Below are 19,034 nucleotides of genomic sequence, written 5' to 3'. Positions count from 1 at the left end.
AGTTGTTCTTTTTTTAGGAGGCTGGACCTTCCAGATCATTCTGTCAGAGTAATGCGTTTTGGATCACCTTTAGGAAAATGTTTTTTTTTATGACTGACGAGCTGTTTAAGTCCTTTCATAAAGTCAGTTTTTCACAGGTTTCTGCTACTGTGTTTCTCAGTCCTGGTCCTCTGGACCCACTGGTGTCGGGGATAAACCTTCTATAACACAACTCAGTGGAATGACTGCCTCGTCGACAGAGTTATGGAGAACTGGATGTTTCAGGTGTGTTGGAGTCAGAATACATCTAAAACCCCAGGACCCCAGGAGGAGAAACGTGTTACAGGAAGAGCTTGCTTGAAAAAATTGGCTGGACGTGTTTCTGCATGGCATCCAGGATGCGTTGACCATTCACTGCTCCAGTTTGGCTTCAACACTTCAGAATATTGCGACGGTTACATGATGTTTTGTAATTCAAAATTAATAATTTGGAATTAAATAATTTGGAATTAACGTATTCTCCCACGAGTTTATATTCCACGCTTCCTGTATTTGGTCTGCTTGAAACGGGCAGACCTGAGTTTGTAGGCGGATCTTTCCCACTTCTTTGGTCCGAATCAGAATTCATTTGGTGCGTTTTTATGTTTCGCCAAACGAGGCGACTTTCCGAGCAAAAGGAGTGTAGTTGGATTATTTTGGTTTCAGTGCTGAAACATTTGTCCAGAACTGGTTGACAGACGGGTCTAGCTGTTTTCAGTGGTAAATCTGCTCACCAGCAACACCTTGTCAAAAGAAAATAACATCATAATGAGTCATGGGTTGTCAGTCAGATAAGCAGCTGGGAAACTCAACTCACCTACGGTCACCGTGCTGCAATATTTTTTAAAGTTGTTGTGGTTGACAATCAGGCATCCACCAGCAAATCTCATCTTTATTAGACGTTAACAGTGTTTGGGTTTGATGGATTGACAGAAGAATGTGGCTTCTCACAGATGAGGAAGAAATCCCAACAACCGAGTTGTGTCCAGGAAACCGTGACGACACTAGGAGCACTACGCCGGTGGGAAACATGTTCAGTTGTAGTGCAACAAAATCAAAACCACCTCAGGGTTTGTGTGCATCCTAAATGGTCAATAGATATTATGTAAACACCTGTTGGAACGATGAATTCATATAAAGAAAAGCCGTTTCTTTGTTTCAGTTGCTCCGGCTGTAATTTCTCCTGGTAGATTGATGCTTCATCAGGGAAACTTTCAGCTTGAAGCTCAATATTTTCCAGACAATGCCTCCATGTGGGCACCACAGAGTGGAAAACAATCCTCTGTTAGTTCAGCCAGCCAGCGCAGTCTGTGGGGTTTCTGTCCCGGCCAGCAGGGGGCAGCATTGACCCTCACAGCTTTCAGCATTCAAACGGAGGATGAAGGCAGGAACGATGCGGGACCCCGCGGAGCAAAAATGATTCTGGCAGGCTTCTCTTCCTCTGCGGTTGTGTTTTCTGAGCAGAGGACTGGAATCTGTGGACATCAGAGAGCTTTTCTCAGCCTCCACCTGTTCACACGGCCTCTGTAACACACACATTCCTTATTATTTATCATCATCCAATCAGCAAATTCTTCCAAATTTATCCCAAAAAATCACTGGAATCATTTGTTCTCTATGTGGTAACCGGATTTCCTGCATGTGTGTTATTTAGCTGTAAAGGTCGAAGTCATGAAGACTCTGGGTCTGATGTGAAAGTGAGCATTTTAAATTGAATCCCAGCAGCAGATCAGGTTTAAAACAAGGGTTACACAAGCCCTGTGATTATATTACTCGTGTGTGTGTGTGTGTGTGTGTGTGTGTGTGTGTATTTTTACTGCGGGGAAGCATGCAGTGTAACGAATTTAGTTAAAAGAGCTCAGCCATGAGAACGGACATGAGATATTGAGCTGACAAGAGGAACGCAGCCTGACATGCACACATAAAGCGTGCAGCAGCAGCAGGAAACTCACCGTCAGGCACAGATTCAGATCCCAGTCAAGCTTCATTCATCCACAGATGTGATTCAGTGATGTGCATCAACAGGTTCAGCTTTCTGTCTCTGTTCTTTCCTCGGTTTGCTTTGGCTAAAAGCAGGTAAACCATGAAGAAGTTTTGAGACGAAGAAGAACGTTGAGCTGATAAAACGGGTCATTTCCATCTTTCAGCATTCACTGCTGATGTAATGGACTCCTCCATGGCTACCCACCATCCCAGAGGCCACACACTCACGTTTTGCTCCAACAGGTGTGATGTCAGCAGGAGCTCAGCGTGGCGCCACATGTTGCCATGGTGACCGGCAGGCACCTATCGAGAAACTGTTGTTCTCATCTTCTTGGATCGTCATCTTTTTATCCTCAGTGTTCGCTTGTCTTCCTCTCGTGTCGTCCCCTGTCTGTTATTCATTCACAGTCTCCCCCCACCTCCCCCCCTCGCTAACCTTAAAAACACCCAACAAAACACTGGATGAAAATATTAAGCAGTGCCATGTGACCCTGCTGGTGTAACACACCATTATGAAGAAAACCAGGAGTGAGGAAATGTGGGTTTGCTGCAGGTTTGTCTGAAGGGTGCCTGCCCCCCCCATTCAGGTTTATTATGTAACATATAACATGAGGTAAATGGGGGCCATTTGTCACCAATGTTGAGGTTTGGATAAGGATAAAGACTTCATTGCAGACAGGTGATATTAGCTGGTGGCTGTAATCATGATTTATTCCAAAAGCAGCCATGTTGGACGGAGGATCCTAAACATGTGAGAAATTCATTGAACATTTTAAAATGTTCTTCTAAAAAACATTTGAAAGAGATTTGTATTTTTCTCCTAAGGTCAGAATATAATTAATGACCCTTAAAAGCTGGCAAGATGTGAAAATAGCGCCCTGTCTTGGCTCCTCCCCCATGTATTGGCTCCTCCCCCCCGTCATGGCCCCTCTCCCTATATTGGCCCCTCCCCTGTATTGGCTCCTCCTCCTGCCTTTGCCCCTCCCCCTCTGGTTTTGCTCCTTGCGTGATCCGAGGCTTTTTTCTTACCTCCATCAAGGAGGCTATGTTTTTAACCGGCGTTTATCTGTTTGTTTTCAAGATAACTCAAAAAGTTATGGACAGATTTTAATTACATTTTCAGGAGTTGTTGGATATGTGAAAAAGAAGAACTGATTTAATTCTGGTGGTGATCCAGATCACTGTTTGGATCCAGGATTTTTTGTTACATTTACAAAACGCTTCAGACTTCCACTTCTCTGGGCTTGGAGGCATCTTGCACCATCACACAGTGGAAATGTTGTCTGCGGTGCCATCAGTGAGTCTTCTAGATCACTGATGGAAGAAGCAGAGCCAGAGTCCAAAAGCCCAGTTCTGTGATGATCTGGGGTTGGGTCGGAGTTCTGCAGGTTTTACAGCTATGTCTGCTGCCTTCAGTACCACGTCTCTTCCAGGGACGTCCGTGTGGTTTTCAACAAGACCATGCAGAACCCGATGTTGCTCCATGACAGCAGCATGACTGAAGAAGAAGAGGGTCTCGGACTGACCCTGGACTTGTTGGTCTGTTGCACATAATAAAACATGAAAGTCTTCACACTGTTGGTTTAAACATATTTCAGCTCCGCGTTGGCTGCATTCAGCTGGTCTGTTGGAATAACTTGACCTGCGTTAGAGGAGTGTGTGCGGTTTTCCTTCATGACCCTGCGCTCATACGTTTAATGACCATGAAGCAGCCTCATGTGTGGTCCCGCATGTGTGTGTGGGTGCGTTGGGCTCCATGCTGACGCACTGTGGAGGTTTTCAGAAGTCATTTGCTTCCAGCCATGAGCCAAGTCTAAGGAGACACACAGGAGACAAACACACATACGTGCAGTGTTTGACTGCGTTTGTGCATGTCACGGTGCATGTTTATGCATGATGGAGAAAGAGGGAACTTTCACTTTAATATATCAAGTAACCAAGGATACTTGTGCCCTTGATCAATATTTGATTCTCTGCCACTCCAGCAGATTGTGTGTGTGTGTGTGTGTGTCCAGTGATTTTCTATAGAGGTTGTGGCTGAGGTCCAACGTGTGTGTCAGCACAGAGAACAACAGGCTGCAGTGTTAGCTTACATTGATTTTATTATTGCAGGATGGCAGTTTGAGCCAAGATGGCACCCGTAACGCCCCCGTATAGGGGGCGAGAAGATGGCCATGTCATTTTTAATATTCATGCACCTGTGTCAAAGTTCCAGCAGCCTGAATGAATGTTTGTGAGGCGACACGCAGCTGGAGGAGGAACGCTGCCAGTTCTTCAGCTCCATCAGGAAATGAGCTGCACTTTGGATTCAAGCTTGTTGCTTAAGATTCAGACTGGAGTTGTGGTTTTAACGGCGATGACATGAAAATGATGGACTGGCGCCATGGTCACAGACTTTTCCACAATCCCAAATTCCCAAACTGCTGGAATTCTGTGTAGAAATGAAATGATGTCATAAAATAATTATTTTCAGCTGAAACTAAATAACCTATCAGATGCTGAAGCTCCTGTTTCCCATCGTGGTCCGATGCAGGATTCCAGCTGATCTGCAGTCCTGGAGATTTAATCCTGCTTCCATGATGCTCCAGATGTTTGTACTGGTGAAAGGTCTGGCCTTCAGGCAGACTAGTTCTCCTGTTCCACCATGCTGCTGTGATGATGCAGGATGTGGTCCAGCATGGTGGAACCTGCAAGGTCTTCCCTGAAAGAGACGTTGTCTGGATGGGAGCAGATGTTTCAGCATTGATGGAGCTTCCCAGATGTGGAAGCTGCCCACGCCATCGGCACTAATGCAACCCCATCCCATCAGAGATGCAGGCTGATAACAAGCTGGATGCTCCCTCTCCTCTTTAGTCTGCAGGACACGCCGTCCATGCTGTCCACAAACTATTCCACATCTTCATCCAGGTTTCCACTCAGAACATTTTAAATGAGCTTTGGTCCAGAGAAGACTGCGTGTTTCTGGATCCTCTTCACATATGATGCAGCTTTAACCTGCATGAGTGGATTTCAGGTTGAACTGTGTTCACACTGGTTTTTGGAGTCTTCCTGAGTCCATGCACTGGTTTCCAGTAGAGAATCTCAGGGCTCCAGAGTGCAACCAGAAATTTGTTGAGTGCAACATAACTTTTTTTCCTCATTTGCAACAGTGCGCCTACATTTCAGAGGTCCAGCTGAAGGACTATTATCACCTTTCTGAATGTCTAGATGCTGTAATGATTCCCTCCTAACCCGACCTCCGAGGAGAATGATGCTGGAATAAAAAGCCAAGAGAAGTGTTGGGTCTTCACCTCTGATTGGCTCTGATCCACACCTGTACACCATGCTGTGTGTTAGTGTGAAATGAACACAAGCACAACTCTGATGAGAATCATGGATCCTGGAATAAGTTGTGAAATTTTGATATTTGTGGAATTTGCACGGTGGTTAGCACCGTGGCCACACAGCAAGAAGGTCGTCGGTTCGATCCTAGGCTGGGCGTTCAAACCGTGGCATTTCTGTGTGGAGTTTGCGTGTTATCTCCTGGAACTCCGACTTCCTCCCACCTTCGAAAGACATGCATGTTAGGTCATCTAAATCTAAATTGTCCCTAGGACTCAGTGTGAGCGTGAATGGTTGTTTGTCTACTTGTGTTAGCCCTGCGATAGACTGGAATCATGTCCAGGGTGTACCCCACCTCTTGCCCAAAGGCTGCTGTAATAGGCTCCAGCTCCCCCGTGACTCTTAATCGGACTAAGCAGTACGGAGAATGAACGAATGATTCCCAGATAGACTAATCTCTTTCCATTGAAGAGACTCTGCCTCTCTGAAATGCTCCTTTTTATACACAGTCATGTTACTGACATGATGCTGCCAATAAACCCAATTAGCTGTCAAATGTTCCTCCAGTTGTTTTTGATTGATGAAAACATTTCAGATCTTTTGTTTCTCCTGTTCAAACTTTTTACGTGTTGCCGCTGTCAAGTTTAGAATGAGCTCATAATTTTCTTTAAATGGTAAAATGTCTCAATTTCTTCATCTGATATGTTGTTTATGTTCCACAGGGAATAAAATGTGGGTCATAGCATTTTGTTTATATTTACTTTTTCTACAGTGTCCCACATTCCTCTACGTTGTGGTTGTACTACAGTCCCGTCACCCGCTGTCGGAATTTTCCACTGACTAATGGCGGAAGTCTTGTAGCGCGATGAGTCAGTGGTGTTAGATGAAATGAATCCACTTTAATGCACTCCGGGCATCTGTCTTCTCTGGACGCTGAGATAAGACCTGGCAAATCTTTCTTTCCAGCAGTGATGCTGCCGCAGAAGTCAAAGGATTTGCTGGGTTGCCAAAGTCATCAAGTTTCCAAAGTTTTAAAAAATAATGCTGTGTCCAGTTCAAGTTCCCCTCCGCTTGCTGAAAGGCGGTGAGGGTGGAGAACGGAGGAGGGAGCTGTCTGGATCTTTCCTTTGGCAGTCTGATAAACGTGAAGTTATTCGTTACTCAGAAAGAACTTCTGCTCGTTTTCCTCCAGGATAATATGGAGATGAAACCGTTGGAACTTCTTTCGGACCAGTCAGCAGTAGCAGCAGGATCATGTGTTCAGTGCAGTTTGATGAGCAGACGTGCTCCAGGTGCACATCCTGTTAACCGGACCGCTTTTACTGCTGCTGGAACCAAGTAGACCTGAGCTTTATTAACACCATCATTCATTTTTATGCATCTGTGTCAAATCAAGTCTCAAAGGTCGTCTTTCTCCATCTAGATGTTTTCTGCTCGCTGATTTGACCCCCTCCTTGCTTATCCATCATCCATTTATCCTGCTCTTTCCTCCACTTTGTCTTCTTTCTGTATCTTCTGCATTTCTTCTCCGGCTTTCCACCATACTCATCTTTCCTCTTTCCCTCATCTCGTTTCTCCCCACCTCTGACCTCTCCTCCTTCTCACCACTCCGCTCTCTTCACTTCCCTCTTGGTCAGCAATCCATCACATCTTCCACTCCGTCGTCTCTGCTGGGGATTTTCTGAAGTGGAAGTGTTCTCTCCATCCATCTGAGCCCCTTTTTTCCTGAGTTATTACGCTCTAATCATCAGTGAGCTCAGGGCCAGGCCACAACACATACACTTTTTGTTTTTTTACATACTTTGCAGGTTTGGATGAAAAAGGAAAACTTTTCATCTCGTCATCATCTTTGTGGAGGATGCTGTTCCTGAGGGAGTTCCTCTGTCAGTTTGATCTCACTTGCTGTAAAGAAACAACAAAGTATTTCTGGTTTTAGATTTAATTTTACTTCATTTATCTTAAATCAATCCAGTTTTTCTCTTTGAGTTTAATTTTCTCATAAAATGTTTCAAGTAACCTAAAAATGTAGGTAGCATTACAAGCCCGATAAAACAAGATGCTGTGTAAAATGTTACAGATGACAATCATTTTCAAATCCCATCAAGCCATATTTTATTCCTAATGGAACATAAACATCAGGTCAGACAAGGAAACTGAGACATTTTACTATTTCATGGAAATTATAAGCTGATTGTGAGTCTAATGGCTGCAACACATCTGTAAAAAGTAGTTCCATGATGATGTTTAACATCTGTCTGTAAACATCTGGGAAGTGAGGAGACCAGTTGCTGGAGTTTCAGGAGAGGAATGTTGTCACATACTGGCCTGACACAGGGTTCTAGCAGCTCAACAATCTGAAAACATAAAAAGTATCCTCATTTATCAATGAATACACAGCAAATTTCGGTGTGCCATGTCCATGAATGGTTCAGCTTATTTGGACATGAGCGTAGGATGCGATCAAATCCAATGACAGGTCTGAGATTGTGTACACAAGGTTGCATTGCATCACAGCAGACCCTAAAAATAATTATTAACCTAAACTCAAACTGTCCTCTAAACATCAGAAACCGCATATTCAGAACATAAATGAACCCATTTACAAAAATGCCAAACAACATTAATTACTAAAATAGAATCAAATAGCTTACGGAAACCACTTGGAGTGCAAACTGACACACTCAAAAAATGGTTTGGGAAAATGACAAATATGATGAAAAGCCTAAGCCCACACATGACAATTTGAATGGCTCAAATTTAATGAATAGGCCCATAAATATTTATACACTGCAATTTTGAACAACAGCGATAAATACACGCAGAAATAGTTTTGTAGACTTGTCATTCATTTAAAATCATATTGCTCAAGCTGTCCACCTCCTGCTGCCTCTTCAGTCCGTTCAACAACAGCAGGTAATTGACTGTCTCTGGGATCTGCTTCCATGGAGCGTTATGGCGCTTGACCTTGATTCTCTTTGTTTGACTGCAAAACAACATCTCTTTGTTTTCAACTCAAAAGTCAGGGTTTCAATCTCGACCAGTGAAAAGTTTATTATTTTATCATTTTGGCAGAAGATCTAGTCTGTGGTTTGACCTCACCGGGTTAGACCTCTGGAGCCTCTTGCCTCTAGAACCTCTTGCCTCTGAGCTTCTAGTGTCTGGAGCCTCTTACCTTTGGCCTGTAGCCTCTGGTGCCGCTTGCCTCTGGAGCCTCTGAAACCTCTGGCCTCTGAAACCTCTTGCCTCTGGTGCCGCTTGCCTCTGGAACCTCTGATCTTTGAAACCTCTGGCCTCTGGAGCTACTTGAATTTGCAGCCTCTGGAGCCTCTTGGCTCTGAGCCTCTGGCCTCTGGAGCTACTTGCCTTTTAAGCCTCTGGAGCCTCTTGCTTTTGAGCCTCTGGAGCCTCTTGCCTCTGAGCCTCTGGAGCCTCTTGCCTCTGAGCCTCTGGAGCCTCTTGCCTCTGAGCCTCTGGAGCCTCTTGCCTCTGGAGCCTCTTGCCTCTGGAGCTACTTGCCTTTTAAGCCTCTGGAGCCTCTGGCCTCTGGAACCTCTGGCCTCTGAGCTTTCAGCCTCTTGAGCCGCTTGCCTCTAGGGCTTCTGGCTTCTGGAGCCTTTTGAGCCTCTGGAGCCTCCTGCCCCTGGTCTCTAGCCTCTGGAGGGGCTTGCCTCTGGAGCCTAGACCATAATTATTTAAGGGCATAGCATGTAAATAATAATGGATTCCAGCCACTTCGTGTATCAAGGCCTGATCGTTGGTATGCTGGGACTAGTCCGATACAGAGTTGCTTTCATTTCCATGTTCATTTGATCAATGACAGCCAAGATAAAAGGTGAGTTTTAGTTGACACTTATTTAGTTTTTTCTTCTTGAAGACTTTGTCTCGGTGACGGGAATTCTTCTGGAGGTGAAACTTGTAATGATTCAGGTTTCATCCAGTGCCATGTGATGAAAGCTCGACCACTCAGAAAGCAACGCTGTTTCGCTGCAGCTGTGATTGGACCATTGTTTAATAAACAATCTAAAGCCATAAATTTAGAGTTTTTCCACTCATTCTGTTAAACATGTCTTTTTTTTTTTTTTCTTTTAACCTTCTTCTCCTCTGTGTCATCTTTTCAGTTTTCCAGTACTGGGTTTGTATTCTCCATCACTCTTTTATCCCTGTTCTCTTCTTTTCCTGTTTATTTGTTGTGCTGCTAAATCTGAGCAACACTCCCATCAGTCCAAGTAACGACGTTACGCAGAAAATCATGGGTTTGTTTTTTGTTTTTCTTTTACACTGATGAAAAGAAAACTTGTTTAAAATGATGCATCGTGGGAAAGATTAGTAGAGCACTGCTTATGTATTGTGTAATGATGTTATATGGTCTGTTTGTCCTCTAGGGTCAGGGTACCCATATGTTCTGGAGGTTCCAGCCCAGGACTTTATCTCTGGTAAACAAACAACCAATCGCATCATTCCCAGTCCACCCCAGCTATACCACCCAGCTCTGCAGTACTACAGCTTTTCCATCATTAATCTTTACTAAGTGGTGTTGCATCGTTTTCATGCTAAAGAACCGCCTCAGCCCCGCTTTGCTGTGTATTAACGCTGTCATCATTTAAATCAGGGGTGTCCAAAGTCGGTCCTCGAGGGCCGTTGTCCTGCAGGTTTCCCATGTATTCCTGTTCCAACACATCTAGCTTCCACTAAATGGATCAAACAGCCAATGACGTGCACAACTGATTAAGCTCTACTACTAATTAATTTGAATCAGGTGTGTCTGAGCAGGGATACATAGAAAACCTGCAGGATTCTGGCCCTCGAGGACCGGAGCTGGACACCTCTGATTTAAATAAATCACACGGTTGGCCTCCGCAGGTTCAACCACAAGTGTTCGTCTCAGGGCAGGAGAAAAGGCTGATGAGTCTGTAGTATGTGCGTTAGCACCCAGAAACACACATGAAAAGACACACAGTGAGCTTCTGGCTTGTTATTAATCAGCAACCAACATGAAAAATATGCGTGTGTGCAGATTGTTCTTATTCTGCTGTCTCTGTGAGGAAAGACTAACTCCAGCAGCCTTATTAAAGCCAGCCTTCTGCCCTAATGGAAAGTAATAAAGAGCTCTGGATGTCTTTATATAGTTTTGTGTGTGTGTGTGTGTGTGTGTGTGTGTGTGTGTGTGTGTGTGTGTGTGTGTGTGTGTGTGTGTGTGTGTGTGTGTGTGTGTGTGTGTGTGTGTGTGTGAGAAAGAAGACGAATTGTTGTGATCAAGCAGTGCAAGCTGCAGACAGGTATAATGATCAATGTCTCTCATTTCTGCTGTTTAATAACATGAAAATGTAACATTAACACAAACATGCATGAGCAGGAAGTTGTGCATACCTCTGTTATTACCTGGCTGTGTGAGTGTGTATTTCTACACTGTGCATTCACCTGCAACTTTGTGTGTATTTGTATGTGTATATGTATGTACTGTATTTAACTGTCAGAGATGAAGGATGAAAGGTGTTCATGAAAAGGCCTCAGACGGATATAAAAGTGTAAATCAGCACACTTGTATGTCTGCAGAGGACTGCAGAACGGAAGTGCTGACTCTGCAGTGGCAAAGCATGGTGTGTGTGTGTGTGTGTGTGTGTGTGTGTGTGTGTGTGTGTGTGTGTGTGTGTGTGTGTGTGTGTGTGTGTGTGTGTGTGTGTGTGTGTGTGTGTGTGTGTGTGTGTGTGTGTGTGTGTGTGTGTGTGTGTGTGTGTGTGTGTGTGAGAGAGAGAGAGAGAGAGAGCGAGATACAGAGAGAAACGGTGTGTTGGGTGAAGATAGAGGTAAACTACAGCAATATAGAGATCAGGAAATGTAAATGGCTGCAGGATGAAAAGGCATTTCTGATTGGCTGATTTGTATCCAGTAAGTCCTGAAGAACCAACTAAAACTTAGAAAAAAGTTTGTGAAAAGGTAAAATTGAAATATTCCAGTTGGGACTAAATATGATAATATTGGGACTATAAACACGTTTAGTTGTGTTGCTCATTCCACAGAAACTCCATATGTACCAGTTATACCTGGATCAGGCTTTCCAACAATGTTTATACAGCACCAGTTTCTGGGTTGTATGGAGGACCAACACGAGCACGCTGTGGAAGTTAAAGAAGAATCATGGTCACATTTCGTAACAATGATTACGGAACTCATCCAAACATTAAAATGATATAAATGAGAACTATATGAAGCATAATTCATTCCCTTGTAGTGTATATATGTATAAATTCTGAGTTTAATTTTCTGAATTAATGACAGATTGCAGGACAGATTTTCCTTCATTTTTCCATCTTTATTGAACCACTGAAAAGAAACTAACAAATAGGCACAGATCATTAAGAAGTTGTCTAAATATTCCACCCGGGTCACAAAAAAATACAAAATGAAAACATTTTAAAAAAACAAAAAATAAATTAAAAATGTTAAACTATATAAATAAATAATTATTGAATAAATAAATATTAGATAAAATCAAATGAATAATGAAGAAAGAAAAACTAAAATACTGGAGTTTAGTTGCTATATATTAACACATGCATACACATGTTTTAAATAATTCAATGTCAGAAAACATTGATAAATGTACATTTATGTATATAAAATTTCACAACAATTAAATTGAGAAAGATCTAAATGTTATAATGAAAACATTACAACACAAAAACTCAACATTTGATCAGGTTGATTTATTTTTATCTAGTTTTTTTTATTACAGTGCCAAGTTACAACAGGACCCACTTATCTACCTTTCCTCTGAAGCAGATGTTTTATTATCTAGTCTGTAATGTGTCATTCACAATGTAAAACTGTGATGTGTACAGCTACAGTATTCATGAATACATGACTAAGCAGTGGAAATTTTAAGGTTGTTGATATTTCCATCCTGTTTATTAAGCTTAAATGTAAGTTAATATTAAACAAACACTGAAGAGTCCAAACAGGCCAGTTAATCTGTCAGTGTATGTGCAGCAACCCCAGGTGCTTCATGGTGGACGGCCGTGATGATAAGTATCTCTTTCATGCAGAAAAAACAGCAGAGAAAATAAAATTTATTCGCAAAATAATATAATAAATAATAAGTAATCTTAAACTACATTCATTCTGCACAGATTGGGTCATTTAATAGTGTTTGAAATCTAAAATCATACAAGCTTGATTGAATGATGACATAGTTGCACTGAGGGTGGTTACTATGGCAACGTGTTAACAGATGTACTCCCTGGGGTGAATCATATTTAGACTGACATCTCCAGCTCATCTTCTACAAACATAGCAATATGTTGATGAGCTCTGCAGAGGCTGAGGATGGATGCTTGTCAGTATCACTACATCAACATTAGCGATGTAGTGATACTGATACCAGTATGAAACACCAGTCTGATATAACAGGGATGTCAAAATAAATGTGTTAATGCAAAATGATTCATTTGCAGGTTTGGCATCTACATTTTTAACACTTAAACAACAAAGTTGTTTCTTATACCACATTAAAAATCCCAGTTTGACATTATCTCGGCGAGGGAAGCTGATTTTGGACGTGTAGCGGCTTTGTCACAGTCGTAAACCGAATCCACCAAAACTACTTTGTCGTCCTGGTGCTGGAGAACTGATCCCAACCAGCAGGACATTACATGTAAAGCTTCTGTGAATTGTCTGTGTATTCAGAAGCTTCAGCATTTCCCTCCAGGCCAAAGAATTCAGTCAGTTTTTGCTTCTTACTTTGTGTATCATCATCGATTTCACATCACAGCTCCAGGAGAGCAGCTTCAGAAACCAGAAGGTCAGGATGAAGATGGCTGTTTTGTAGGGTTCAGACTCTGAGGAGACAGAGCAGGGAGGTGACTTCATGGAAAGAGTGAGATGGGGGAAAGAAATCAGTTGGCCCATGACCCTAATGCATTCATTATAGATGCTGTAAGGGCCATAGTATTGATCTAGTGTATGTATGTGTGTGAGAGGGAGGCTGTAGATGAAAAATATTATCGATCAGCGAGTTCAGAGTTGAAGGAAAATGTCTGGAGCTCCGGCTCAGAGTTAAAGAAGGAGATAAAGTCATGAGAAAAGACCTTCTCTGCATCTCCAACACTGATGCTGGACCAAACTGAGGTGGCAGAGAACAAACAGGAGGATTGTTTTACCAGATTTCCACCATGTGTGCAGGTGCAGGTTGGGTTTGTAAAGCAGGAATGGTAATGGATCTATGCAGTGGTGATCCTCAGCCCTCCAATAATGCAATTCTCCAGTTCTTTGAGTTTACGTGTTTCCACTTCAGTATCTGATGTGGAAGCTCTCTAAGTTGGTTCTTTACAGAGTCACTCCTCTTCGTCTCATGGACAAATAGTTCTGGTGTGTATGGTGGATGTACGTGTGAGATAAAAGTAGAAAACCTTTAGGAGTCTGCATGGAAACTGTTGCTATTTAAAGAAAATACTTTTTTCATGCATTTTCCACCTGTTGGTGTCAAAGCCGGCATCTGGAACACCGCTCTCAGCTCTGACATCCTGCACCACGCAGAGCAATGAAATCACAATTTAAAAGAGAAGAAAAAAGTGGTACAGAAAGGTCAAAGAATAGAAATAGATCCATCTTCTATATTTTTAGTCATAGAAACAAATGGGGGGCTATATAACCTTTAAGCCAGTATATAATGATTCATGTGCCGCGTTGATGACGTAGAGCAGCTAGTGAGAACTATTCATGGAGCTATAAGAACTTCAGAAAAAAAAAACCGCTGCAGAAATCCTCTGATAGTAGATCAGATCTAAAAACATTTTACAAAAACAGCAAAAAATGCTTTACATGATGAAAACCATGTTTGCATTTCAGTTGATCCCTACAGGATGAAAACAGATTTATACTGATGTGTTTGCATGAAGTTGCTGCAGAGCTCTCTGTTATCTTTTTTAAATTATTGCAGAAATGTGGTTTATAACACATGGCTACTTATTATATGTGTACCATAAAGATATTTTGGGGAGGAGAAGCTTTCTTCTTCAGGTTTTTTCATAAATTTAGCAAGGAAATAAAGATGGATTAATGGATCAATACAAACTGGAGTCCCAGTATGAGCCCCTGGGAACTTGTGATCTTAGTTAGTGTTAGCGTTTAGATTCTTTGATTTACTTTTAACAGCAACAGTGAGCTTCACACTAAGATCAATAATGCTGAAGTTGCATCGTGGGTAACTGTTAGATGGGAGACTTCCACTGTGCTCAGGTCTCTGCTTGCACAGAGCCGTAATCGTTAGCTCTTCCACTTCGTTTGGCAATTATTGTTGAAAAAGAGATGAGCAGTGTGTCTTTTCTCAGCTTCCTCAATGTTCACTTCAGTTTTTACACAGAAATACCCTTCAGTTCTAAACTTCTGCAAATCAGTATCAAATAAAACCAGAATTCTGCAGGAAAGATATCAACGGTGATCTGAGAAAATCAGCTGATTAATCTGGGAAGTCAAGTCCATCATTCTACGGCGAGAAAGATTATTCACACAGCTGCCAGTCTTCCCAGCAGTCCCAGCAGATTCAGCCCAACATCGGACTGTAAAATGTTCAGATAAACTGAGTAAAACAAAACAAAAGCAACACCTCAGACTCTCCAGGCCTCAACTATTGTGTTAAACATTAAAGTTCGTCACAGTTTAGTTAGAAAGAGACTGAACAAGTATGGCTTGTTGGAATAATTCCAGGAGAAAGCCACTTCTCTCCATGAAGAACATGGCAGCACAGCTTAAGTTTGTTTGTTCAGATGCAACACTGCAATGTACAATCTTTTGGCATAATGTCCTTTTAGGCAGGGAGGCAGGAAGTGGAGATGTTGGGTCAGAATGCAAAGCAGCATGTTTGGAGAAGACCAGACAGCATATTGGAGCACACTCCTCATACCTGTAGCCAAGCGTAGCAGAGGATGCATGATAATCTGGACCTGGACGCCTTGCAGAGCAGACCATGAACTCCTCTAGAGTCAGATGTCAGATGAAACGGTTGGTTCATGCAACAGCACAATGATCCCAAACACAGCAGCAGATCTACAACAGACTGGCTGAAAAAGAGAAGAACCAAGGTGCAGCAGGGTGGGACCTTCAAAGAGCTGCAGAAAGTAGTGTTGCAATCATAGACCGTATATAAAAGATGGACGGAGTCTCCGGCAGTTAAAAGTGAAGCCTATCTAGAAGTGCATAAAACTGCAGTTCCCCCTTCATCCACTAGGGACTGCAGAACAGAGCAAATCCCCATAGACTCCCATGTTAAAAAGACCAACTTCACAGCAGCAATAAACATGTTTACAGCAGAAATAAACATGTTTACAGCCTGGTCCAAAAATCCATTTTAGGTTTAATAGGTCAGGTTTACCTTCATGACAACTGTTGGGGGAGTGAATTTTTTTCTAACTCGCCCGTTTAAAAGTAATTTAATCTCGAAGTTCGACACGTTTAGGGGTGTGTCCTTTTGATTGACAGGTACCCGATCTCCTGCTTCAAGTATGAACATAGAACCTCCGCGGTTTTTAGCTGATTAACAACGTGACTTAGCTTTAGCCCGCTTACCGCCGTTAGCTGGTTAGCTTCTGTTATCTCCAGGTTAGCTCTTAGCTACAGAAAGCTCGGAGTTCGCTCAATGTCAATCATCCACCATGACACTTACAGCCCCCCTCTCAGCTCCACCTCTTTGCCCATATTTGTATTTTCTGGGCGAGACGACACCCATGCCCCTGCCAAGATGGCGATGGTAGGAACCACCCACCAAGCTTCAGCTCTTCAGAAACCTACGGGTGACGTCACAGAGGATCCGTCCATCTCTTTATATACAGTCTATGGTTGCAAACCTCAATGAACTGAAGCAGCATTGAGCAGAGTGGAGGAAAGTTCCTCCACAACCACCTCAGATTGATAGCTAACAGAAAAACCATTACCTGCTTTGAAAAGCTGCTGGATCGGGAGGTGGATGCCATTTTTCACACACTGTTCCTACTTTACGGTGCGTTCATGCCAAACGTGGACCCAAATTCTGACACATGTCCAAGAAGTGGAAAAGTTGTAGTAGTAATAGTTCTCTGTTTGCTTCGAGGTTCTGCTGGCGAAGGTGCAGTTTTCCTTCCCCTTGTCGCCTCCTGTCTTTGCTCAGGATGGAGGTTTAAATCTACATCAGGTACATCCGTTGGTTTCGTTACCAAAGGTTTCAGTTTTTATGACATGGTTTGTATTAAGACAGCTACTCTAAACTGGAACAAGATGGCCTGAACTGGTGGTGTCTGTAGAGTGTCTGGAGACGACTTTGTTGTGAATTGACGCTGTTCAAATGAAGCTCAGTTGAACTGAACAAAATGCCAGAAGGAGAGGACAGCTTCTGCAATGGAAACAAAAGTTGTCCTGGGGGGCGGGACCCCCTCCCCCCACCCAGGTTGTGAAAGGCCGGTTTGGAGTCTCTTGTTCAGCTCGTGACTTTAAAGGCTCAGCTGTTCAACAGTTCACTCTTCTACTCACCAACATGTCTGACCAAGGGGAGGGCAATAATTTGCTTCTTGGAAACAGTGATGCAACATCTGCACCAACATCTGCACCAACACCCTCTCTGTCCTGCTTGTATCATTTATGGAGAACAAGATTTCATACGGGGCATCCGTTGTGATTTTTTTCCCCCTTAAAGGAATCTTAAAGGTGCATTCTGAGTTTGGTGATTTGTGCCAGCCGGTGTGTGTGTGTGTGTGTGTGTGTGTGTGTGTGTGTGTGTGTGTGTGTGTCGGTGTGTGTATGGATGCACATTACACATCATTAAGCAGACATTGTAGAGCAGCCATAAGACCAGTGCCACAGCAGTGACAGAGTGTGAGACGATGCGTTTCTTTGGCTCATCAGGGACCGATGCTGAGCCTGTTACAGAACATTTACATAAACACAACCTCCCTTTACATCTCATTAGCACAGAGAACACATCAACATGAAGGAGGAGTGGAGGAGGAAGGGAGAGATGCTTTAATGAATAGATGAACTGGGAGATCCAGACAGAGATGTTCCAGTTGGAGGGAAATGAGATGGTCTCATTAAGAAGCAGAGCAAATGTTTACTGATGTACTCTGGTTTTGTTTTTCCTCTTACAACATTCCTAATGTGTCTTCAAGGGCCAGTTTCTTCTGTTGGCTTTCGTGTTGTTTATGCATTACTCTCCATTTACTTTAAGTTTTTTCCTGTTTTGCAGCTCATGTTTTCCCTTCCCCTAGTTTAAATAAAATGTGCTTGAGTTGAGGCAGATCTTGGACGAAGCTTGGAGAAAGTCAAGTGCTGAAAGTCCAAAGCAAGACTTGCTAGCATGCTTTTGCACTGCAAAAATCAAAGAAGCCAAATATTCCTTCGGTTTGATCAAAACTGTCTGTATGAAGCTAAAATGGGGAAAAGTTTGCTTGAGAAGACCGTCAACATCGAGGTGTCTTTTATTCAAGCAGCTTATTTTAATACAAGCTCTAAGAAACTCATTTATTTAATATAAACTTACCTAAAACTAAACAGCAAATTCCTAAAGATAGCTAAATTTTTTCAAAAAGAATTAAAAATTTTGTTTTTAAAAAGTTGTGAATGAAGACACACACCGTTTCAAGAGTTGTGTGTAGCCACACAAAACACTGAAATGCTCCAGTATAAATACCAGTCCTGTAAGTGGCTGACACAGAAGTGCACCAAATCAGAGCACAAGTCATAATACATGACTTATACATGCTTTTCTCCACGTCTGCGTGTTGCTGCTGCTGGTGGTGGAGAAGCAGAAGATTGTAAAAGCTTCTGCAGGGTGGAGGTGACGCTGTAATCTGCTGATGTGGACATCTGCACATAGAACTGGTGCTTTGCTCCATTTTTAAACCAGGTGACAAAGTGAATAAATCTGAAAACAGCAACTTTTTTTTTCCCATATTTACGAGGCCTGAACTATTTTCTAAATAAAATCCATTTTTATGACCTCTATTGCACCTGTATGTTCTTCCTCGACCACGACTGTTCGCCATAATGTCCCATTAACTCCTCCATTAAAGCAGAAGATGACTCATTTCAGTACCTGGAGCTGCTTTAAATAGAAAACGCTGAATGATGAGATTTCCAGGCTGTCTTGTTTCTAATCAAATTAAGATTTTGGTCTTTAACATAGTAAGGCATTACTAATCAAATTAAGGAATGAATTTACATAACGAATGTAAAGACATGCCGCATACAAGACGCCCGTCCGCGGCGTAACAAATGAAGATTAGATTTAAATAACCAAGTTTTATGTTTGAGCTGAGGTGGAGAATCTGCAGTGGTTTTCCTAAAAGGTGTGTGTGTGTGTGTGTGTGTGTGTGTGTGTGTGTGTGTGTGTGTGTGTGTGTGTGTGTGTGTGTGTGTGTGTGTGTGTGTGTGTGTGTGTGTGTGTTGACCCTGCCAGCTTCCTGCCCTCATCTTCCTCCCATCATCACAGCAGTTTGTTTCTGATTGTAAAATATTGCATATTAAGCCTGTTAATTACAAGGAGTTATCCTCTTTGTATGATAAATAGTGTTATAGATTAGTGAATGGTGCACATCTTTGCATCTGTCATTTTGTCATTTTAATAGATTATTATATCTGCTAACTCATCAAGAAATTTTTATTGAACACCTGACTTCCCTCTGCTCATCCTGGCTTCACCCACCGTGACCCCAAGGCCAGAAATTTACCAGAATAGAGCAGGTTTGAGT

At 42.6% G+C, this 19,034-nt stretch overlaps 1 protein-coding gene across 2 annotated transcripts in view; it reads left to right on the top strand.

Moving 5' to 3' along the window:
* The window catches only part of LOC306760045 (chloride channel protein 2-like), a 170,267-nt gene that overhangs the window by 55,663 nt on the left and 95,570 nt on the right, over window positions 1–19,034 (top strand). The window contains exon 3 of one of the 2 annotated variants that reach the window (XM_079245810.1): window positions 9,705–9,755. The exons of the other annotated variant lie outside the window; for it this stretch is intronic. Within the exon in view, the coding sequence (XP_079101936.1) occupies window positions 9,705–9,755 (51 nt within the window). The remainder of the gene's footprint in view (window positions 1–9,704; window positions 9,756–19,034) is intronic. 2 annotated transcript variants of the gene reach the window in all.

The sequence above is a fragment of the Telmatherina bonti genome (assembly GCF_933228915.1).
Source record: "Telmatherina bonti genome assembly, chromosome: 9".
Classification (NCBI taxonomy): domain Eukaryota; kingdom Metazoa; phylum Chordata; class Actinopteri; order Atheriniformes; family Telmatherinidae; genus Telmatherina; species Telmatherina bonti.
This window is presented reverse-complemented; position numbering and strand designations above follow the sequence as displayed.